The 24,620-nt window shown below is 43.6% G+C and overlaps 1 protein-coding gene across 1 annotated transcript in view; it reads left to right on the top strand.

The window, feature by feature from the left end:
• NRPC2 (nuclear RNA polymerase C2) overlaps window positions 1-24,620 on the top strand; it is a 161,063-nt gene that overhangs the window by 506 nt on the left and 135,937 nt on the right. The window contains exons 1-3 of the mRNA XM_086781473.1: window positions 1-46; window positions 150-277; window positions 703-795. The exon at window positions 1-46 is cut by the window's left edge and continues 506 nt beyond it. Coding sequence (XP_086637599.1) covers window positions 1-46; window positions 150-277; window positions 703-795 — 267 coding nt within the window. The remainder of the gene's footprint in view (window positions 47-149; window positions 278-702; window positions 796-24,620) is intronic.

Raw genomic sequence — 24,620 nt, 5'->3', positions numbered from 1 at the left:
CAAAACTGCGGTGGACAAGTTCCAGCTTCTCCCAGCCTTTCTCAAAGTAAGACGTTCTGTCATGCTGTGGTTTAAGGTTCTTGGCTTTTCTGTGTCGTGTCCAGGTGAGAGAGCACTTTTCAACTGCTACTTGTGCGTGTGTTTGGAAGGTCCGAGGATTGGTAAAGCAGCACATCGACTCCTTCAATTACTTTGTGAACTGCGAGATTAAGAAGATCGTCCACGCCAAAGCTAATGAAAAAATCACGAGCGACGTGGATCCTAACTACTTCCTCAGGTAAAGCTTGTTGTCTGCAGTCTATATCGCCCTAAGCCGCAGGCTTGTTTTGTTTGCAGTTTGTATGTGAAGGTTTTAGAGGGCATGAAAGATTCAAAAATAATTTTGCAAAAGGTCACTCCTTTCCAATTCTGTACACCTGGAAAATGCATTGTAGGTCTGCAAGTTGAAAGTTAGAGTAGGCTTCCACACCTATTGTTGGCATTGCACTAAGGTGAAGGTTTGTTTTGTTTGCAATTGATAGACGAAGGTTTTAGAGGGCAAGAAAGCTTCAAAAACAATTTCGCAATAGGCGGCCACTCCTTTCCTAATCTGTATAATATATATTTAAGACCTTCTAGGTCTTCAAGTTGAAAGTTAAGAGGAGGCCTCCACATCTCAGCCTTGGTGGTTGACTATTGTTTGCATCTTGATTCTTCTCCCAGGTATTTGGATATTTACGTTGGCAAGCCCTCTGTTGAACAGGACTACATGGTGGAGCGCATCACACCTCAACAATGCCGTCTACGAGATATCACGTACTCTCCTTCATTCCATTCGTCCTTCACTAAGTCAGAGCCTAATATGCTGCATCATCCATGGGAAGAGAACTACTTCAGTTTTTTATTACACTTGCATAATGTGCTTTATGAATATTATGTAAAATAGCTTTATCACCTTGCACTGTAGTGTGTTAGAAGCTGGGATGGAGGTTTAGCTGGATAGGGTAGCAGTAAGTATGATTGGAATGGTATACCATGAGTCTGCAAAGAGTAGAAAGAGAACCTTGTTAGTTTACTATGTTCTTATTTGAGGAGGTCTAATTGTATTATGTCAGATAGGCTTAAGCGGAGGCAAAGTGTAACTGTATGGCCCATTCTCTTCCTCAAAATTCAATGTGACCAGGATAGATGCTCAATAAAAACATATTTTCTCCACTTAGACATCTGGGTCCAAAAGGTCCTTAGTGCTGGGCATGTGGAGAAATCATGCCAAAAATCTTCTTTGCTTTCTTATGATACTTACATCAGTTTTTTACTTGAGAATACAAATGAGTGAATAAGAAGTTCACAAAAAGTGTGGCCACATGATTTCGAACTGCAGTACACCTTGATGTTGTGATCATGAAGAGGAGAATGGAAGCTTAAGATTCACACCACATGCCTTGCATGCAATCAATCATATCATCATCCACATTTGGGGCTGTTTTGGCAGCCAATAGGTGTTTGGAGGTGCCTAGAACACAGAGCAACAGTTAGAACACAAATTAGACACATTATGAACACAAAAAATGACCTTTTTGATGAGTTTTCGGGGTCTTAAAAGGGCTGGCTGACCTGAATCCGACCAGCAGCATGAAACAGTATAACAGAGCACTTCAGAGTTCGTTCTAGGCATCTCCTCATATTTCATTCTTCCACACACAGGTGTTGATACCTGTAACACGCGGAAGCTCTGGGAGTCTTCTTTCAGCTCTAAACACCACTTAGAATATGCTGATGCAAAAACGCAGACAGAAGGGAGAGTAGCGAGAGAGAGAGAGAGCTGGAAATTCAGTATATTCATATGGTACAAAAGGTACCCTAAATCTACAGCCATGGGCTGCCTTCATAAAAAGGTGTATTCACCCAAAACAGTCCTACACAAAGGACCCACTCCCTAGTGGAGTGAATGACTCTATCAATGAGCACAATTGCCTATTTATAGGCCTCTTGGACCATTGGAGTGCTGGCCGACTGCTGGTCGGCCAGCCGACTAGTCCATAAATCTCATGTCTTGATCGCCTGCAGCTGCCTTCCCTCTGGTACAACCGACAGCCCTTGTGTGCAGCCGACAGTCCCTTTCATGCAGCCGACATCATCCTTCTATGTCTTCCATGCCCTGCTCCAAGTCCAACACTGGCCAAAATTGCTTTTCATGCTCCAAAACCTGGTTCTAGTCATCTTTTCCTGGCTGCCCCTTGTGGACTAGCTCCAGAGAATGTCCATGGCAATTCTTGTAGATGACAATACCACTTGCTAGATTGCTGTCCATAATGAGGATCAAAGTCAAGATACAAGTTCATCATTGTAAATACATCATGTTTTGCAATATATAGTAGATTAGGTCTATGCCTCCTTCTCTATTGTGTCTTGCTAAGTTTTGATGAGCATTAATCTCTCATGTGCTTAGCATTTATTATATGTTTAAGTCTTTCCGCTATGTCACTCATGTGACACTTGTACACCCTTACCATTTCTTTAAATGCAAAGACCCTTTCCAACCTTTAACAAGAAACTTAGCAAAGGGCATTCTTTTGATCACCAAGAGGGCATGTGAGAATATCTTGTTAAAACCAGTTCAAACCTTGCAACTTGCCTTGCTTCATAATTGGCATGAACCTAAGCTCCTGAAGCAATGTGTTTCATTGTTGCTTTTGTTTAAGAAAAGCCTCCAACAAGCATGAACTTCAATATCCTTAGGCTCGGAGACTTTGTGCATGGCAAAAAGGCTATAGGCTTCCAAAGAAAGGCTTTCATGAAACTCAATGGCCTTGTCCATTGCCGTCAGGGTTTCATGTGCAGAGTGGTGCAATTTACAAATCTGTTGAGGATCATGTAGAATATTCTGTGCAAAGTGCAGTTTACAAGTTTCTTGGTGAAAATTTATAAAGTTTGCAAGATTATGTGCAAAGATCAACAAATCTTGGTGCAAACTTAGACAATGAGGGATTCTTGATTAAAACTTTCCTAATCTTGATCATTTTTGGCAAGAAGTTGTGTTTTTTAAAGAGAAATTGCAACAAATCCAAGAAACCATGATATTATTGCAAGAGAAGCAAGATTAGTGCATCTTGTTAGAAGAAATGCAAGATTATGGTAGTAGTTTGATGATTTTGATATGATCCAAGACAGTTGGTGCAGTTCTTGACCAAGAAAGTCGTTAGCAATAGTTTATTAGTGTTAATTTTGTAATTAGTGAGTAATCGTGAAAGATATTGATAAAGTCAAAGAAATTTGCAGCAGATCATGAAGTGCTAACAACAAATTAAGAATGCCAAGAAATAGATCCTTGTAGTATTGAGTTTACAGAAATCTTGATGTGGATTTATAAAGTTTGTAAAGACAAGTGTGCAGAGGTCAAGATTTTGGTGCAGTTAACAAGATTCATCACGGTTTTGTGTAACTTGCAACACCCTGTTGGGAGTTGAACCCAACCCTTTTGGTGTACACACCAGTGCACAATCTAGTGCTTAGGGTTCCGATGTGCATACTAAGGTTAGTAATAGTTTGGTGGAAAGAAAAAGCTCAATAACAGAAATTAACAGTTCAAGATGAGTTCAGCCAGAGAAAGGTGTTATAGAACTCACAATAACCACAACAACATGCCATATCACGAAAACCAAAGAGGCTTGATGCTGTTGATGTGAAACCCACCAGACCTCGGGGTCTAGTGTGTACCTTCCCAGCTACACACCATAAGCACGTGTCCCCTGTGTCCCCGCTGGTACCCTTATGCTACACATCACTAGGTCTTTGGCCAACAACCGTCACCCACGAACGTTACCCGTTCACACTTATTATTATGAGTGATGATGTGCAATGCCATTGGTTTTTCCACGCAATGTCCATGTGTCCCACGCATTACTGGTGTGTAAATCTCGCGTAAGAGCGTGTAAGCGTCCCACATGTAAGCGCCGTAAATTTTCTTTCCTCCTTTTAGGAATCATCGTTCTCGATGACAAACTGAGGATAATGCTTACGAAATTGAAATTCCGTTTCCCAAGTTGCACCTATCAAGGAATGTCCTTTCCATTTTACAAGGAACTCTTGAAGGGTACGATTTCGTAATCGTCTTTCTCTTTGTTCCAGGATCTGTTCTGTTTCAGGATCTTCTTGATCTGGTTCGTGCAAAGCAATCATGCCATCGAACTAAATTATCACCGTGGTGAAGATAATGCTTCAATCGACTCACATGAAATACTGGGTGGACATGACAGGCTTGTGGTAAGTTTTAACTTATAAGCCACATCGTCGACTCGATTCAAAATCGTCCATGGCCCACAATATCTAGGCGATAACTTAGTAGATTTACTCGCACGAAGCGTCTCAGTTCTCTAAGGAACAAGTAGGAACACTTTCTCTCCTTCTGGAAAAGAACGAGCTATCCTCTTGGGATTAGCATACTTAACCGCTCGATCCGTAGCCCGACGGATATTATCTCGAGCTCTAGCTAAATTTAAGTGCATTTGAGATAGAAATTCAGCTGCACTAGGTATCCGGTATCAATGGATTATATCCATAATTCAATTCAAATGGAGAAAAGTTTGTAGAGGAATGCTTGCGCGAATTATACACAAACTCCAATAAATGCAAATACTTTTCCCAATCGCTTTGTCGTTTTCTGACATAAGCTCTCAACATATCCACGAAGACTTGGTTGACTCTCTTGGTTTGACGATCAGTTTGTGGATGATCACCGCTACTCATGCAGAGTTGTGTGCGAAGTTTACTAAAAACATGCTACCAAAAATTACCTTGCATTGCAAACTATTGAGTTTCTTACTTTCAAAAGCCACTTGTTGGCCTTCTTGGCTCAAAACAACACCTATGGCAATGCAACTAGCATCTGTCTCAATGACAAAAGATAATGACAGATTCACGATCTTCAACACAAGTGCAGTTGCAACTACCTATTTTAACTTATCAAAACTTTGCTATTGAATGTCGGTCTAGACGTAAACAACGGTAACTTGCAATAAGTCAGTCAATGGCGGCGTTATTTCAGAATAGAAAATAAGAAACTTTCTATAAAAACCAGATAGTCCTAAGAAAGATCTAAGCGCAGTAATGTCCAAGATTACTGCTACTTTCTTCGGATCTCTCTTTATGTCTAGCATTGATATAATGTGTCCCAAATACTCAACTTCCTCTTGACATAGGATTTTTTTTTTTTGTATTGGCATACAACACATTTTCTGTGAGCGTGCCAAATACTGTAAACAAGTGTGGTTCGTGATCCAGTAAAGATTTACTATGAACCAAAATGTCATCAATAAAATCCACCACAAATTTACCCATGAATGGCCTAAAGATATCATTCGTTAACATCATAAATGTGGTTGGTGCATTAGTAAGCCCAAATGGCATTACAAGGTACTCATAATGACCAAAACGAGTACGAAAAGCAATCTTATATACATCTTCGTCTTTAATACGGCTCACCTTTTATGTGATGCATGATTGCATCCTCCCCTCATGCATAAATTGATTGACATGCATTGCGAAGTCAATGAGAGCTTCTTCCGTGCATGCCATTCTTTCCCTAGCACAATATCAAAACGTGCTAGTCATGTAATATCAAAGTTGGGCTCCCGGAAGTAGGATTGAATGGTGAGACCAAGGCCTACAACGTGTTGATTTCAAACCTGTGTTCCTTTGTCATCTGCTAGCTCAACTGTGTATTGATATGGCGATGGTTGAGTTTTCAACTTTAACTTTTTGACAAGTTGAGAACTAACCACATTATGACTAGAGTTCGTATTGAAGAGAGTACCTTCACTGTGCTACAGGGTTGTGAGTAGGAGACACGAAGTAAAAGAAGCTTTGGCTCTTGTGGAGAGAACACAAGCACCGTGCTTGTGGCTTGGTGTAGGCGATGACTGGTGAAGACATGGGCGGCTTGTGCACACTGCAGCAAAGCCTTGGCTGGCTTAGCAACGCCACACAAAGGGTTGAGCCACACTATGGTGTGGTGGTGGCGGCAAATGTCGCGTGCACATCCATGCCATGGCTAATTCTTAGCATGAACGGCATTAATCCCTAATTTAAGTCAGCATTAGCATTAGGAGTATCACCATCAGCATCAGAATCAGCAGTATCCTCATCATCAACATCATTAGCATTAGCCTTAGCATCAACATAGCATCACCATCATTTACAACATTGGAGGGTGTAGGATACCAGTCGGCAACCATACAGGCCTTTGGGCAGTAGTCGGCAGCACTAAGCATTGTTTGGGTAGCATCAGTCAAAGCACAACATTTAAGGCATATTATGGTGAATATTTGTCTACAGCAATTGGCCGACAGCAGTTCCATTGGCCGATCTGTACCTCAGCATACTATATAAGCATCAAGTCATAATTAGCAGTTAAGTCAGTCATTCACTCATTCATTTAGCATAGAATTCAGTAGACTTCATGTAGGGGCCAGAGGTCTACCCCTTTGGGGCCGACCAAGGGCCTAATCATGCACATACATTCAGTAATCATGTACATACATTCAACAACCTTTTTGTACCATATGAAATATAGAAAACCTGGACACCAATCTCTCTTCTTCTCTCCTTTGTCTTAATCATGTTTAATCAGCATGTTCTTAATCAGGCTTAGGGCTGTGGATCAGTACAGTAAATGCTTTTGTACATGCAACATTGGTATCAGAGCTTCCCTCTTGCTAAACTTAATGACGGCTTTGTCAGCCTTCCTCCTTGGACTACTGCCCTTAAACTTCTACTTCTGACTTTGACTTTGATTGATATTTTTGTATGAACACCTTCCACTCCGGATCTGCACTTCCAAGTCTTGCTGAAGAACTGAGCATCTGTTCCATTGTTGTCCCCATGCTTGCTATCCCTTACTCTTAACACAGCGGTGAGTCATTTGCCGAAACTGATCATGCTTACTGCGAGGCCTTTGGAATTGATCTGAGAGCTTAATGATGTATTGGTTATGCGTACATACCCTCAGGGAATGCTTCCTCTATGCAAGCAATAAGCTTAGGAGAGCATGCTTAGCTTGGTTGAGTGTCTTACAAGATCACCAGTTGTGATTGAGCCTCATAATGCGAATCTTAAAAAAACAACCAAAATACAACACCCAGAGGAGTACCGCTTCCCCTTTCAATAGGAATACATACTCTCTACAGAAGAGTCATTCGAGACAGATTGCACGAATTACACGGTCGAGAAAGCACGTGAGAAATTCGATAATTGCCTTACAAAATTAAAGCAGTCTCTCAAAACCTCATTTGGAGGAATGCTCTTCTCTCATGGTGAAGCCAGCATTACATCAGCCCTTGCACCTTTAAGGGCTCAACATGAGTTATACCAAGACATCAAGAGCTCCAAGGAACTGTGCACCTCCTTGGGACCATGCTTAGTGGGCTGAGCCTGAATGCTCTGATACCAATGTTGCATGCGCGGAAGCCTTGCTGTATTGATCCAGAGCCCTAAGCCCGATTAAGTACAGGATGCTGATTAACATGTTTAAGACATGAGAGAGAAGAAGAGAGAGATTGGTATCAGGGTTTTCTTGTATTTATATTGTACAAAAAGGTGGCTCAACAAATGTACATGGTTAGGTCCTTGGTTAGCTCTCCGGAAGGGTGACCTCTGGCCTCTTCTACAGGACTTCTATGCCTCTAGATTGATGATTGACTGAACTGCTGAATGAATGATTGAATAATGACTTAATGATTATATATATGCATGGAAGTGCTGGTTGGCCAGTTGTAGGAGCTGTTGGCCGGCCTACTCCTTGGACAAATAAATATTCACTAAAAAGGTTGTATTAACTAACGTGCTTGCTTCACTGTCTTGCACACACCTATTGGCCATTGTCTAGCACCTGACCGCCTGCAACAAGAGTACTAGATGGTTGCCGACTGCTCTTTAGAGACTGCTGACTAGGTACTCATGCCCTCCAATGATGGTAATGCTGATGTTAATGTTGTTGTTGATGATGATAATGATGGCACTGATACTGATAACGATGATGATGATTCTACTACTAGTGATGGTGCTCTAAATGTTGTCCTAATCAAGGATTCTGATGTTCATGCTGAAGATTAGCCATGGTACGGGCGTGCACGTGACAAGAGCCAACAGCACCACGATAACGACAGCAGTAGTAACGGATGGGCGTGGCAGTGATGACGGAATTCCGATAGACAGACACAAATCAAGAAAAAGAAACGGTTGCAGTGATGATGGAACTCCACGCTTCTCCCCAATTATCCTTGCTCAAAACAAGCTCAAGTCTGTTGCAAAGCTTTCCCCATAGCCAAGAACCAAAGGCTAGGCTCTGATACCAAATGTCAGAACTCCATGCAAGGCAACCAAGGGCTCTGTATCCAGCTTCATGCAAAAAACGTGAGAGAGAAGAAGATGAACTCAAAGAAAAGCAAAAAGAAACCTTGCTTGGCATACCATGTTTAACCACCCAACCATTATATATACCAGTGACCTCGGGCCTCCAGTGTGTACCTTCCCGACCACACACCATACTCACATGTTTCACTGTGTCCCCGCTAGTACGCCCATGCTACACATCAGTGGGTCTTTGGCCTACAACCATCACCCACGAACACTACCCGTTCACACTTATTATTATAAGCGATGATGTGCAATAGTATGCCATCATTGGTTTTTCCATGCAACGTCCGTGTGTCCCGCGCATTACTAGCGTGTAGCAGTGTGTACGCGCCCCAAGTGTTGCCATGTGTAAGGGTCGTAACATTTTGAGTGTGTAAGGTGGTATTCGCACACACTATGGGTCATTCTTATTACCTAGATGTATCACACACACTTGCACACAATGGTACACATGCACATGACTATAGTGATACATGTGCAGATGATGATGATGTGTCCCTTGTCATGGCCCTGTGAAAATGGAATAGTACAAGTGTAGGCATGGTGGTTGCTGAGTCAAAATATCAAAAGATTCACATGTGGACAGAGATAATGATGTGTGGACATCCCTAGGTGTGAAGGGGGGAACTAGAACATTAATATTTTAATGTTTTATGAATGGTTGCCCGTAGGCCTTAGTGGCCCCTAGGGAACTTTAATAACAATTAAAGTTGGGGGCCCTAGGATTAATATGGGGAGGGGGCAACTCCACTTTTGGAGTGCATGCCTCTCTCTCTACACTCTCTCTCTCTAGCTTTTGGAGAATCGTGCAAGTCTAGGCGTGGAGGAGAGGGGAGAAGAAGCGTGGGATTGCTGAATACTGTTCTGGCTGCTGTTTTTCTGTGCAAACCAGCCGTACAGTCCACGTGTGCAGCCCGTACAGCCCTGTACGACTGCAAGTACAGTACGGCTGTCTCTCTCTGCTGTGGATTTCAGTGCTGGTACAGCCGGCACTGACAAGTTGAGCAGGTACAGGCTGAATTGTGGGTTCTGACAGAAACCGTATAGCAGGTACAGTTACCTGTACGACTGTTGACAGGTGGCTGTACAGCAGGTACAGAACTGTACCATCAGGTACAGTCGGGTACAGTAGGAGCAGGCGCATCAGTACAGCTACAGGCGGCGTACTTTCTGGTATAGAGAGCCGTTCAGTTGCAGGCGGCGCTCTCCTTGGTACAGGCGGACTTTTTCGTGGTACAGTCGGTGCAGCATCAAAGGGTTGCAGATACAGCACGGAAGTGGATGCAGAGAGGAAGGTACAGACAGGTACATCCACACGTGTGAAGCAGAGTTGTTGAAACAAGTGTGCAAGTACAGACTGGTACAACCACTTCCTCCGGTGCAGATCCACGAGCTGATTTTGGTAAGCTCTGAGTTTGTTCATCTATCTCTCTTTCCGTTGCCTTATGTCTGTTGCAGATTTCAGCTATCTGGTCCCTTGTGAGAGGAGGGGTATGGCAGATTGAAAAGGGTGGAGACAGAGATTGAACAGTGAATGTATGTTTGTGCTGAGAAGTTGAATCATGTGTATGAGATATGCCAGATGTATGCTCATGGCTGCCCTGCTAAATGGTCTTGGTTGATCAGAGGGAGGCACAGAGTGTTGCTTTGAGACACCGATCTGTGTGTGTGAATCCTCTATGTTAAGAGGTATTGTGGACTGTCAGATTGGACATACAGGTGTACTCTCTTGGCTGATTTTGTTGTACTAAGCCTTACATACTTTTGAAATTGAATAAAGAAATACCGCAAGGGGCGCCAAGCTTTGGGGCCACCAGGTGTCGCTTTGTTTTCAGATTTGGGCACTCTAGCTCCAATCTATTTTGTTTTCATATCTAGACTACAAGTGGAAGGGTGACTGCTAGTCCACCGCACTTTGGTTTCTACCAGAGGCCGGTTTCAAGGTTCCGTCCCCCCGGGACCAATCATCAACTTTCTTAAGGGGGTGAGCTCGTGGTTGCTTCGAGGAAAGTCATTGCTGAAAAATTGAGCAACATGTCTGATACAGAAGGTGAGTACTTTTATCATGAAGAGGAAGAGCAAGAGACCTCTCCTGAGAGAGATGTATCTGAGGATATTCATGCAGGAGAACAGGCTGCAGATGTTGAGCAATATGAGGATGTAACACAGCCAGAAGATGTACTTGGTAAAGAGGATGATGATGCTCGGTTTAAAGATCGTTTGGCTAGTGTTATGGATGTATTTATGCAGCTCACTCAGAGTGAGAGGTTTGCTGAATTTATGAGATCCCATACAGAGCCTGAGAAGAAGAAGAAGAAGGTTCGTTCTAAGAACCTTCCTCACGGTCATAGTGGTGCCATCCCACAGGATCCATCTTTTGGCCAGTTTCCGAACATGCTCCATGCTTATGGAGCAAACTCATAGAGTTCCTTCTTTGGACAGCCATCAGCCATCAATTTCTGAGCAGAATATGCATCCAGGTTATTTTGGTGGTGGCTCGGTGTTCGAATCTATGACTGGGGGTTATCCTCAGGGAGGCATGGGTATGCACGGGCCTTTTGGAGCTAATTTTCAGCCTGGTATGCAGGGGAATATGTATGGTGGTATGCAGTCCGGTATGCAAGGAAATATGTTTGGAGGCATGCAACTTGGAATGCAAGGCAATATGTATGGTGGCATGCAGCCAGGTATGCATAATGGAATGTTTGGAAACATGGCTGGAATGTATGGTATGCCAGGTGTGGGAATGGGTAATGTTGACCCAATGAGTGAAGTTTGATACATTCAGTGGGGCCAAAGATAAACTTAAAGCACTCACCTTTTTACAGCAGTTTGATGCTGCTTTTTTTGGTGGGAATTACACAGAGTCCTCTAAGGTGAGGAAAGCTGCCACTTTTCTCAAGGACAATGCTTTGCAGTGGTGGTCTACTCTTCTTTTGCAGGGCATAGCACCCACTACTTGGGTACAATTTAAACAGGTTTTCTCTTCCGTATGGCTCACATCTACATTTGAGGTGGATGTTATGATTGCATGGCACAAGTTGGATGCTTCAAAATGTGAAAATTTGGAAGATTATAACAAGAAGTTTTGGGAAGCTTTACTCCCAGTGACTTCTTACCGTGCAGTGCCTTTGTCTGAGCAGGTAGAGAAGTATTGTTGTGGGCTGCCCAAAGAGGTGCGAGATTATTGTATTAAGACAAGAGTAACGAACATGTCACAGATGATTGAAAATGCTATGACAGCTAATGCATTACTCACTGGAGGATCATCTGGGTTTAAAGGCAGTAAGAACTTGAGCAAGAAAGCTGAAAAATCTGGGCATGCTTCTCGTGATGCTAAAGGGTCTTCAGAGACGAAGTATAAGAAGTTGCCAATGCCCAAGAGGACTTCTGAGGAAAGACAGGCTTTGAGAGATGCTCGAAAATGTTTTTACTGTACAGAAGAGGGACATATGTCATTTAATTGTCCCAAGAGAAAGTCCCAAAAGGACTCTGACAATAAAGGAGAGCCCAAGTCAAAGAAACCAAAGCCTTCTGCAGGGTTAGTTCCTGATCTTGTGGGGGAACAGCCAGGTGGTGAAGAGACAGAGTTGTGCAGGGCATGGGGCAAAGTGAGAGATCAGAATGCCTTGATATTCTTTGACACAGGTGCTAGAGCCAACTTCATTTCACCAGATTTGGCTGGCCAATTGGGGATTCGTGCAGAGGAGATGGGGTCGTTACATGAGGCTAATATGGCTTGTCCAGGGTATGCAGAATCCGTTACTCCTATCATTGGGAAGCTCAGGCTTCATTTGCAGGGTTATGTGGACAGCGAAGAGTTCTTCATCATGCCACTTGATGGCTGTGATGTTTTGTTGGGTATGCCATGGTGCCACAGAGTACATGCGGTGGTGGATACATACAATAGGAAAATCACTCTGACTCATAGAGGGAAAGAACATGTACTGGATGTAAAACTCAAAGGGGAATCTGTTCCTATTGTATCCGCTTCGGCGATTTCATAGTAATGAAAAAGCATCTTTCCGCGTACTTGATTTATGTAAAGGATGCACAAGATGATGAGTCTAAGTCTAATTTATCTATGTTAGATAAGGACATGACTGATTTCTTATGTGGGTTTCAAGATTGTTTTTCCGAGTCATTGCCAGGAGAACTTCCTCCTGAGAGGCCAGAAGATCATGCCATTGATCTAATTCCTGGTAGTATTCCACCGAATAGACCGTCGTACCGTGTTAGTGCAGCCCAACAGGAAGAGATTATGAGTCAGGTGCAGGAGCTTTTGAATAATGGGTTGATACAGCCTAGCTCATCACCCTTTTGCTCACCTGTACTCTTGGTGTAAAAGAAGGATGGTTCTTGGCGCATGTGTATTGACTACAGGGCGCTGAACAAGAACACCATCAAGAATCGATTCCCCATACCGAGGATCGATGACATTTTGGATCGCTTACAGGGCTCCACAATCTTTAGTCGTATTGACTTGAAAAGCGGGTATCATTAGATACGAATTAGACCCGAGGATGTGCATAAGACAACATTCCGAACCACGTTTGGATTGTATGAGTTCTTGGTTATGTCCTTTGGTTTGACAAATGCACCTGCCACATTTAACAGAATGATGGACAGGATTTTTCGGCCTCATAGAGCGTTTGTGGGCACATTCTTTGATGATATGATTGTGCATTCACAAACTGAGGAAGAGCATAGAAGGCATTTGGCCATTGTGTTTGCAGAACTCAGAAACCATAGGCTGGTTGTTAATGGCAAGAAGAGTGAATTTTTCTTGCAAGAGATACATTTCTTGGGACATATTGTGTCTAAGCATGGAGTCCGTATGGATCCAGCAAAGGTGGAAGCGATTCTTAATTGGCCAGCGGCATGAGCACTATACTCTTAGAGATGGGTTTTTGTTGATGCATGGCAGACTGTGTGTTACCAGGCCATTGCGACTCAAGGTTATGATTGAAAGTCATGCTCCACCGTATGCAGGTCATAGAGGTATTGACGCCACGGTAAAAGCAGTGGAGACTTTCTTTTATTGGCCAACCTTGAGAAGAGATGTTGATGCCTTTGTGAGGCAATGCATCGTATGTCAGAAGGTAAAGTTTGACCGTCAAAAGACACCAGGGTTATTACAGTCTTTACCTATTCCAGATAGACCTTGGGAGAGCATTGCCATGGATTTTATATTTGATCTTCCACGGACACAAACGGGCAATGATGGCATTTGGACTATCATATGCAGGTTCAGTAAGCAGGCTCATTTCATTCCCGTGCGTAAGACGATCAAAGTGGATCATATGGTGAAGTTGTTCATGGCGAACATCTTCAAGTATCATGGCTTGCCTACGTCTATCATTAGTGACCGTGATCCACGGATGACGAGTTTGATTTGGAGAGGATTGTTTGACAACATGGGTACAACTCTTTCATCGTCATTTCATCCACAAACAGATGGTCAGTCAAAAGAGGCTAACTCTACAGTGTTGGATCTTCTTAAGTGTTATGTGTCAGAGCACAAGCAACAATGGGAAAAGTATCTTCCTTTGGTGGAGTTTGCATATAACAACACTGTACATACCTCGACAGGCAAGGCGCCTTTTGAGATTGTGGAAGGAGGGAAGAAGGTACCACCCATTTTGCATACAAAGGATAAGATCTTTGAGGCTGATCGGTATGTGGAAAACATGGATGAAGCTTATCGGAGAGTTAAGTTGACACTCCAGAAAACTTAACAGAAGTAAAAGAAAGCCGCAGACCGTCATAGACGTGATTTAGAGTTTGCATTGGGTGATTGGGTTCTTTTGCGCTTTGAAAAGGCTAGACTCAAGAAGATGAAGGGTAAAGAGCGCTTATTCCCTAAGTTGAGCATGCGGTATTGAAAAAGATTGGTGAGGTAGCCTATCGCTTGAAGCTACCAGATCACTGGAGGTAGCCTATCGCTTGAAGCTACCAGATCACGAGGATTCACAATGCTTCTCACATGAGTCTCCTTGGACCTTTCCGTGGGGATGTGCCTGAGGATGTATCAGATGAGGCTCAGCCGGAAGTTGAGGAACTTAATGAGATTCTGATTCCAGAGCAGATACTGGCACATAAGGAAAGAAAGGTACGAGGTAAAGTTTCCCGTCGCTATCTTGTGAAGTTCAAGAACTATTCACCGATGGATAAGGTGACTTAACAGATTCACCTCAGGTTTTGCAGCTTTATCTCGATGCCTTTGAGTTAGAGCCGACTCTTGTTGTGGCTCATTCAGGTTCAGCAGAGCATGGGTCTGGAGCATTACCTGATGCTCAAGAGGGGGGTAGCACCTCCACTCCCTTGATACAGTCAGGCTCAGATGACATCTAGAGGTCGCTTGGTGCAGTTTTTATCTCACCCGAAGGTACTGAGGCTGACAGTACATTTGTTTATGGGACTTCTATGATATATGTGTACTAGTCACATGGGATGTTGTGGTTATGTAAGGTTCACAGTGGTATACAACTTGGACTATTACTATGCCATTGGTTTGCAGTGAATGTTGATACATGTGCATGGCTTAGAGAGATTGGGACGCTGATCTTGCCATATTGTATATTTCACTTTGGATATTTTGCTGTATCACCAGAACGCAATCGAGGACGCTTGCCATTTTTCAAGAGGGGGGTATGTCATGGCCCTGTGAAAATGGAACAGTACAAGTGTAGGCATGGTGGTTGCTGAGTTAAAATATCAAAAGATTCACATGTGGGGTGCCCGGACAGAGATAATGATGTGTGGACATCCTTAGGTGTGAACGGGAAAACTAGAACATTAATCATGTGCATGAGATATGCCAGATTTATGCTCATGGCTGCCCTGCTAAATGGTCTTGGCTGATCAGAGGGAGGCACAGAGTGTTGCTTTGAGACACAGATCTGTGTGTGAATCCTTTGTGCTAAGAGGTATTGTGGGCTGTCAGATTGGACATACAGGTGTACTCTCTTGGTTGATTTTGTTGTACTCAGCCTTACATACTTTTGAAATTGAATAAAGAAATACCGCAAGGGGCGTCCAGCTTTGGGGCCAACAGGTGTCGCTTTGTTTTCAGATTTGGGCACTCTAGCTCCAATCTATTTTGTTTTCATATCTAGACTACAAGTGGAAGGGTGACTGCTAGTCCACCGCACTTTGGTTTCTACCAGAGGCCGGTTTCATCCCCCGTCCCTTGTGGCTATGTGGGCACCATATTGCTAGCTTGTAGCTGGGCTACTTGTGGGCAAGTATAGTTTTTATGTTCAATTATTTTGGAAGAAATGGTGGTGTATCACTGGGCCAAGCCACTTGTTTTATGTACTTGTAAAATTCTTACTCCCTTAAGGCAATACATGGTCCCTATTGCATTATCATTTCTTTTCAGTACTTCCACATTGTATAAACAAATTTTATGGCGATGTATGTGGGATATGGCAGTGATCAAAGGGTGATAATCTTGTGATTTCAGTACTAAATTCTGTATAACCACGCACTTGTTTGTGACAGAAGACACAAAGCGTCCAACGCAACACACCAAAAGAAAGTACGCTTCTGCCAAGCACAAAAGAGCTCCTGAGAATAATGATAGAGCAAATAAATTCATTGAAGATGCAGCTTGCCGCAAAAAACAAGAAGCTCAAAGAAGGCCTCTCACATCTATCACAAATGTTCTTTGGTCTGGAGAAACAAAGAAGAAAAGACGACGAAAGACGTGAAGAAGCAACAAGAAAAGTTGAAGAAGAAAAAGATAAAGCAGAATAGAGACGTGTGGAGGAACAAAGGGATAAGGAAGCCATATGTAAGTATGAGGAAGACCAGCGCCACGAGAAGCTGGCGATCGAGAGTTTCAACAAAGACTCAACTGGGAGGCTATGCAAATCCAGCATCAGCATATGTGGCACAGATTTTGGCATCCCTCCCGAAGATGGCTCCAAATACCTCGTCGTCCACCGCCCCTGCCACCCAATATTGTTATACGAACCTCTCCAAACTTTAGTAAGTATGATGGTAAGTGTGATCATGCTGTTGTTGTTACTCAGTTCATTCATCAATTTGAAGCACATTTTCCATTATCCAAAATTACAGTTCCACAACACAGAGTCCATGTGGTAGCACCCCAACTCACGAGGAAAGCTGTTACTTGGTGGAGGCATTTGTCACAACTTCACACAGATCCCCTCATAGGCCTTTGATTGGGCTACTTTTGTGGTTGACCTCATGGCTCGTTTTCTTCCACCACAGTATATGACCAATCTTGAGGATGAATTTTACAAACTCACTCAGGGTGGTTTCCTTGTTTTGACATATTCCAACAAGGTCATTACCATGGCCCAACAGTTGGGCATATTGGAAGAAGATAGGCTAAAGCAATTCATTAGAGGTTTGGACACAAACATTAGGTAACCAGTTAGGAATTTTGAGCCTCAAACCTATGCATGGGTATTGACCCTCGCTCAGAATCAGTAACTGATGCTGAACGGAGGTAAGCCCAAGGAGGTACAGTCTAATCCTAAGCTCCAGCAACAGTCATCTACCTAGGGTAAGGGGGCTCAGAACAACAAAGGCCAAAAGGACCAAAAGAAAAATTCTAGGTTCAATTGGGCAATAAGAAAGATTCTACGCCCAAGAAGACTCTTGAGGAAAAAGTTAAGGAGGGCATTAGTGGAGGTTACCTCCAGCCGGATGAACAGACACGGTACAAGATAGAGAATTGTTGTTTCTTCTACCACACTGTGGGACACAGGAAGAAAGATTGCACTAAGTTTCAGGCTGAAAAGTCTGCCAAGGCATCCACTTCCATAGAAACGACCGGAGCATCCTCATCCACTGCTCCTCCATCCACCTCTAATGCCGTTTAGCTATTGCCTGCTTTGAATTTAGTGCCACCAGTGGTATTCGATAATAAGCAAGAGGGTGAGGCTCAGTGAGACAGAAGAAGGCTCTCATTCGTGCCTATTGCACTGCAAGGGGATAGTTGTCCGACCTGCATTAGGCTGAGAGTGGACATAAGACAACACACACTCTACTTCTCTTCGTATGGCTCGTTGGGCCTGAATGTGGGAAATGAGTGGTATTTCAAGAATGCTCCGATCCTCGCGAATCATGATGGGCTCAAGAAAACCTTCAACGATAGTGAAAGTGTCCCGCCTCCAATCAAGAATGGGTGCATACTGTCTAAACCACTGGATCCGGAGGATCATGTCACACCCTAAAAGAGGGGAGACAATGAAATCCCGCTGAAATGATGCCTTATGAACCTGAAACTCAGACTGCTCAGCTTTCTGAGAGATATGTATGTAGACCAGGTGTAAACCCGTCGACATCTAGATGATAAGGAACCAAGGTACATCTCATTTGTTTTGCCAACTGAGGAAAGATGGCATCTTTAGAACTGCCCATGTCAAAGAGGACAATGAACTGCACGTGCAGTGGAGCAGAGGATGGTTGGTCTTTGTCTCAATACAACAGCATTATGTTGCGACATGACCTCTCACCCAGTAGACCTGAGGACCATCGCATAGAGTTGGTTCTTGGTTCAGAGCCTCCGAGCAAGTTCCCCTACTGCCTTTCTAAGGCATTGGAGAGTGGGCTGGAACAAGAGTTATCCGAGCTACTCCGGTCTAGATTTATTGGACCTTCCTCGTCTCCATTTACTGCTCCCATCCTGTTTGTCCAAGAGGAGGATAAGTCCGCATGCTTATGTGTGCACAGATCACAAGGTGCTAAATAAGTTGACAATTAAGAATATATTCCCCATGCCCACAATAGAGTACATCCTAGAACGACTCAATGGTACAAAATTTTTCTCTAAGATAGATCTTAAGAGTAGCTACCATCGGGTTCGAATCTTTGAGGCCGACATTCCAAAAACCACCTTCAAGCCCGAGCGTGGCCACTATGAATTTGTGGTGATGCCCTTTGGACTCACCAATGCACTAGTGATGTTCAACAAGATGATGTCTCGGGTTTTTCGGGATCTCATTGGCAAATGCATCTTCATCTTTCTAGAGGACATCCTTATCTTCTAAGGGGCTGCAGAGTAGCATGAGTGAGATGTGGCACAAGTTTTGCAACTCTTGCAAGACAATGAGTTGTTTATCAATGCCAATAAGAGTGAGTTTGGAGAACTGGAAATCCATTACCTGGGATACATCATTAGTTCATTAGGTATTAGCCTCGATCTTGAAAAGGTACATGCCATTCTCAGTTGGGATATTCCCAAAATAGCTAGAAAATCTACTCATCTGTGGGTCTTTGTCAAGCCTACAACATGCGCATGGACAAGTTTTCTGACCTTGCAACATCTCTCACTGACTTGCTCAAGGGCATGAAGACTAGTCGCCAGAAAGTGTCCGTCATGGGCAAGGCTTTAGAGGCATTCCAGGCAATGAAGAAAGTTGCCTCGGAGTCACCGTTTTTGAAGTTGGCAGCATGGGATGACCCTTTCGAGGTGATTATCGATGCCTGTAACCTAGCCATTGGAGCTGTTTTACAGCAAGATGGTAGGTGAGTGGACCATGCCCAGTGCCCAATGGTGTGATAGGCAGTCTAGATGGAGTCAATTGTTCCAACAATTTGGGGGAATGATTGAATATGTCCTTGGTAAAAACAACCCCGTTGCCGATGCTCTTAGTCGAAAAGGCACAATCCAAACATTGCAAGAGTCCACTGTGCTGGAAATCCAAGGCAAAGAGTTGGACAACATGAAGGCACAATATTCAGATTTGGAAGAATTTGGGACTCAGTATGAGTTGGCCCTCAGTTCAGAACTAGACCACAATAGTATACAAGATGGTTGGTTGTTTTTCAAGAACCGTCTTTCTGTACTCAAAGAAAAGCGCCAAATCCTTCTCCACGATGCCCATGACTCTCTTGTCGGAGGTCATAGAGGTATCAACAATACCTTGGAGAAGTAAGAGAGGTCATTCTATTGGCCAAAATGGGGCGAGATGTCTACCAACACATCCAAGCATGTCCACTTCGTGTGAGGACAAAAGAGACCAAAGGACCAAATATATGAGAGTTCAGAGCAAATCACACAGCATGTAATGGTGATATATATATATATATATATAAAAAAACGCAGATAGCAGTCCCGAAGTAAGCCTGATGTAAGCGCCGATATATGCCTGATGTAAAGCTGATGTGAGCTGAGATGTCAGTACTAATGTAAGCACAGATGTAACTGCTGATGTCCTGATGACTGCTGAAGTGAAATGCAGAAGTATGCGGCCTCTAACAGTAGCAGTAATCGAAGAGGAAAACGCTGATGATCAGCCCTGACGTAGGCGACCAATCCAGCAGCAGCAGAGAGTAGGTTCCACCTGTTGTAGGCGGCCTGTACCAACAGCAGTAGGCGGAGAAGAAAAACGCTGATGATCAGCCCTGATGTAGGCGACCAATCCAGCAGCAGTAGCACAGCAGGGAGTAGGTTCCACCTGTCGTAGGCAGCCTGTACCAATAGCAACAGCCGGAGAAGAAAAACACTGATGACCAGCCCTGATGTAGGCGACCAGCAGAGGAGGTACTTGTCGTGATGCCGGTGAATGAAGATGCACTTCCTATAAATAGGAAGGGAGGGTGCTGGTCGGCCAGCAGAAAAAAGGTAAAGTAATAATAACAATAACCCTTTTTGGGTTGGGTAAAATACCCTTTTGGGTATATTCTCACACACCCCCTCTTAGACCAAAAAGGGATCATGAGAGAAGACGAGGGAAAAAAAACTTTGGTTGTCGAAGATGAGGACCATGTGTTTTGAGACTGGAGTAGAGGCTTCTGAGTTTGGGAGTGTAACATGTGGAAGCTTCGGAGAAGATCGGTAACTTCAATGCTCAGAAATCAGCACACTTTTCGCGATGGAATTAACGCACAATCTTCGAGAAACTCTTTGTCAAGCCATACCGCTTCATGGGTCCCTCGGTCCTGAAACTTCGTGAGGAATTGTCTTTGTCTTTGGCCTGAGCCTGGCCTGAGCCATACTTGAAATGGTGCAAAAGGATCTGTTCTGGAACCATAACTTCTGCTTCATCACTAATATCTGGTTCCGCTTCGTCTTTGACTTTTGAAGAGATTGGACTTGCATATGGCTTTAACCAATTGACGTGAAACACATCGTGCATAGTCCAACTCGGAGGTAGCTTTAATTGCATAGACACCTCATTAATCTTCTTCATGATGGGAAAAGGCTCGACGCTCCTGACAGACAACTTTGGGCATCGCTTGCCCACCTGTTTCAACCTTTATTTCATAATCCGAAGATAAACCCAATCCCTGCCGAAAACTTCATATCCCTTCGATCTTTATTCTCCTGTCGAGTCTAGGTCTCTTGCGCTTTAGCCAATCTGTCTTTTATTGACTCTAAAATCTCTTGGTAAAACTCTGTCACTCTGTTCGCTTCAGGTATTGAAGACGAGGTCTTGGTCAACAATGATTGGAAAGGTCTTCCAAATGCTGGAGTCCTGCCAATAGCTAAAGAAAAAGAATCATTTAAAACAACTTGAACTAAAGGCAAATAAGATTTCCACTTACCTTGTTGATCGTGGACATAACACTTTAGTACATCAAAGGCCAACTGGTTGTATATCTCTGTCTGGTCGTCCGTTTGTGGGTGGAATGCACTGGAAAAATTCAATTTAGTATCAAAGTTATCAAACAATGCCTTCCAAAAATGACTGGTAAACTTGGCATCTCGGTCTGACACTATGGTCCTAGGAATCCCGCCAATTGGGTATCAATGCCGAATGAACAACTGGGCAACATGCTCGGAGGTCACCTTGGCCTTGCAAGGAATAAGCATAACAAATTTGCTAAATCTATCAACAATAGTTAAGCACTGCGTATTACGCTTACTCGGACTGGGAGGCAGATTAGTGACAAAGTCCATTGAAATATCTTGGAAAGGACTCTCATGAATTGGCAAGGGCTGTAACAATCCTATCTTCTTTCCACGAGGAGCTTTCACCTTTTGACAAATATCACAGTGTTGTACATATGTAAACACCTCGCCTCATCTTTGGCCAATAATATTGCCGTTTCAGTTTCTCCAGAGTCGAATTCATGCCTTTATGACCACCAGTAATGGCGTCATGGGCATCATGGAGAAGAGCTGCCCCCTGAATGACTTCATGACACATAGTCGGCCTTTGTAGAAAAGCCAACCATTGCGTATCAGAAAGTGGCATGGTCCTGTGGCATCCAATGCTTGTTCCCACATCATGGAGAAGAGCTGTCCCCTGAATGACTTCATGACACATAGTCGGCCTTTGTAGAAAAGCCAACCATTGCGTATCAGAAAGTGGCATGGTGCTGTGGCATCCAATGCTTGTTCCCACTGTGTACCGAATTCCTCGGAATCCGCGTACGTGTGCTTCATGTCATCTAGTCCTGTACCAACAAGATCGAGTCTAGTGGTCTGAATCGAAGTCACTTGTCCCTTCTTGCTCAAAGCATCGGCCACTGGATTGGCCTTTCCTGGAAGGTACTCAATCAGACCACCGAATTGATATGAGAGATCTAACTCCAGCGATGTTGTCGATCACTCCACTGTGCACTTGGCATTGTTTGAATCCAGCGTAATGCTTGATAGTCAGTGCGAATCTCAAAGTCACGGCCATAAAGAAAATGTTTCCAATGTTTCAAGGCCTGTATAACTGCTAGGAGTTCACGATCGTAGACTGAGTAATTTTACGTTGCGGGGAGTAACTTACGAGACATGTAATCTACTAGATGACCATTCTGTTGTAACACACCTCCAATTGCGATGTTACTCGCATCAGTGATCACCTGAAATGGCTCGTCCCACGAGGCAAGTGCTAAACAAGGCGCTTCTGATAAAGCTAGCTTGAGGTTCTTGAATGCCTCCAACGCTCGTGGAGTCATTCGAATCTTTTGCCTTCTTGTCTTCACACCCTGTAGCTGATCGGTGAGATTTGCCGAGAGATCAGAAAACTTGTCTATGTGGGTGGAGTATGCCTGGCATATACCCACAAAGGATCTGATGTCATAGGCTGTCTGAGGTATTTCCCAATTGACAATCTCGGCCACTTTAGCCGGATCAAGTCGAATGCCTTCGGCACTAATTATGTATCCCAAGTAATGCACTTGGAACAGATAAAATTCTGACTTCTTTTCATTGATGTAGAGCTCATTGCTTTCCAGCAACTTAAGGACTTTCTCTACATCAATGTCATGCTGCTCAACCGTAGCTGAAAATACCAGTAAGTCGTCTAGAAATATGAACACACACTTTTCAATCAAATCTCGGAAAACACGCATCATCATGCGGCGATTAAATGTAGATGGAGTGTTCGTCAAGCCAAATGGCATGACAACAAATTCATAGTTGACCGGTTCCGTATGGAAGGTTGTCTTGTCGATGTCCCCCTCCACAATCCTCACCTGGTGGTACCCACTCTTCAAATCAAGTTTCGAGAACACCTTTGCTCCATTCAGCCTCTTGAGAATATAATCAATTTGAGGCATCGGGAATCTACTCTTGATAGTGAGCTTGTTGAGTGCACGATAATCGACACACAAATGGGAATACCCATCTTTCTTCTTGACAAATAAGATCGGTGTTGCAAATGGCGACACGTTGGGGCGGATGAAACCAGATTGCAACAATTCTTGGAGTTGGCGGTCCAACTCCGATTCCATTGCCTTGGAAAGGCGATACGGAAACTTGCTCGGGGGTTCCGAGCCTGGGAGGAGGTCAATCTTGTGGTCCTCTGGTCTGGACGGAGGGAGATGGGGAGGGAGATTGTCTCCAAGAAAAATCTTCTGGAACTTTTCATGGAGAGCCGAGTACTTCTCAGAAGCACTCGCCACCGTCTGGGCTGTCTGGATGTATATCATCGCACAATGTGCGCCTTTCCTGACTGCTCGCTTAGCCTGCAAGTGGCTTATGAGCGGAAAGTTTGGAATTCTTCTAACTTTTGTTTTTTAAATTTGTTGAATGAGGTGTAGATATGTTTTGATTAGCATTTATTGTTTATGTAAGTCTAGTTATTGTTTACAATAAGAAGTCAATCATCAAGCAAAGCAGGTAGAAGTTTATTTTGAAACTTTTGTTTTAAAGTCCTTAAATTTGGTCTAGAATCCAAATATGTTTCGACTAACATTTAATATATATATATACCTAGATGAATCTAGGAACATGCCCAAATTCACCTTTTAAGAACGTGCATGTTATATACTCATGGTAGTCAACCCACAAGACTATATACGACATTCCCACTAACGTCATCAGTGCCCAATTCCATGGGTTTTGGAACCACTCTTTCTTGATCATTCTCATGCAAAATAGCAAGTGGAGGATAGAGTCCAAGCCATCCAAGTGGCTTTACTAAGTGCAAGTCGTTGCTCAACATCGATTCCATAAACATTGTCAATGTGTGGCTCAAAAAGCATGACGCTACAAGCTATCTAAAACCTGCTTCCGGTCTTCGAGTGGTTGCCTCGTGGCTTTAAAGCATTGATTTTCCTTGAGGAGGATGATCAACCAAGCTCTCAAAATCCTCAGACTTATGCAAGAATCCAAGCAGAATAGTGAAGCAAAATCTAGTCTTGGCGCGAGAGATGGGCTGCCAACCCACAATGGTTGATAAGAAGCATGCTCAAAGTGACAAATAGGTACTACAAAAGGGTGCCTGATAGCTTTTTGGCTGGCCAACAAACCCACACACTTTGGTCGACCAAAAACTCTCAAAAAATAGAGCCAAAAAGGGTGTAGTAGCCCAAAAAAGCATGTAGAGCCATAAACATCCCAACTGTCACAAAAATAGCAACTTTCCACCCAAAAGGGCGGCCCGAGCATATTATCCACTGCACTTTCTTGTGCGCAAAAAATAGCAGCCACACCTATCTCTCATTCCCTCGACCTTTTGCATCATCCATATGTACCCAAAACCTTGCTGACATATCCAGCCCATTGGTACTATACCATTTGTTGGCCTACGCGTACAATCAACACTATATGGTCAAAACCTTGTATGATCAGCCTGGTGTTGAAACAAGCCTTCGTTAAGGGCTGTGGCACGGGTACTTAGCTTATCTTCAAGAAAACAACAATTTTCATGTGTAAAACCTTGAGAAAATCAAAAGAGAGAGAGAGTAGAGAGAGAAGACACCCCACTAGGGGTGGAAATAGCGCCCCCTCCCACCCCCCCTTCCCTCCTAGTTTTATTAGATAAAACTCCTTGGAGGAGTTTTGAGTACAAGTTCTTAGAGCT

Source organism: Cibotium barometz, chromosome 43 (genome assembly GCF_041138505.1).
Source record: "Cibotium barometz isolate CiBa-2024 chromosome 43, ASM4113850v1, whole genome shotgun sequence".
NCBI lineage: Eukaryota > Viridiplantae > Streptophyta > Polypodiopsida > Cyatheales > Cibotiaceae > Cibotium > Cibotium barometz.
The sequence above is the reverse complement of the archived record's forward strand: the minus strand, read 5'-3'. Positions and strand labels throughout refer to the sequence as shown.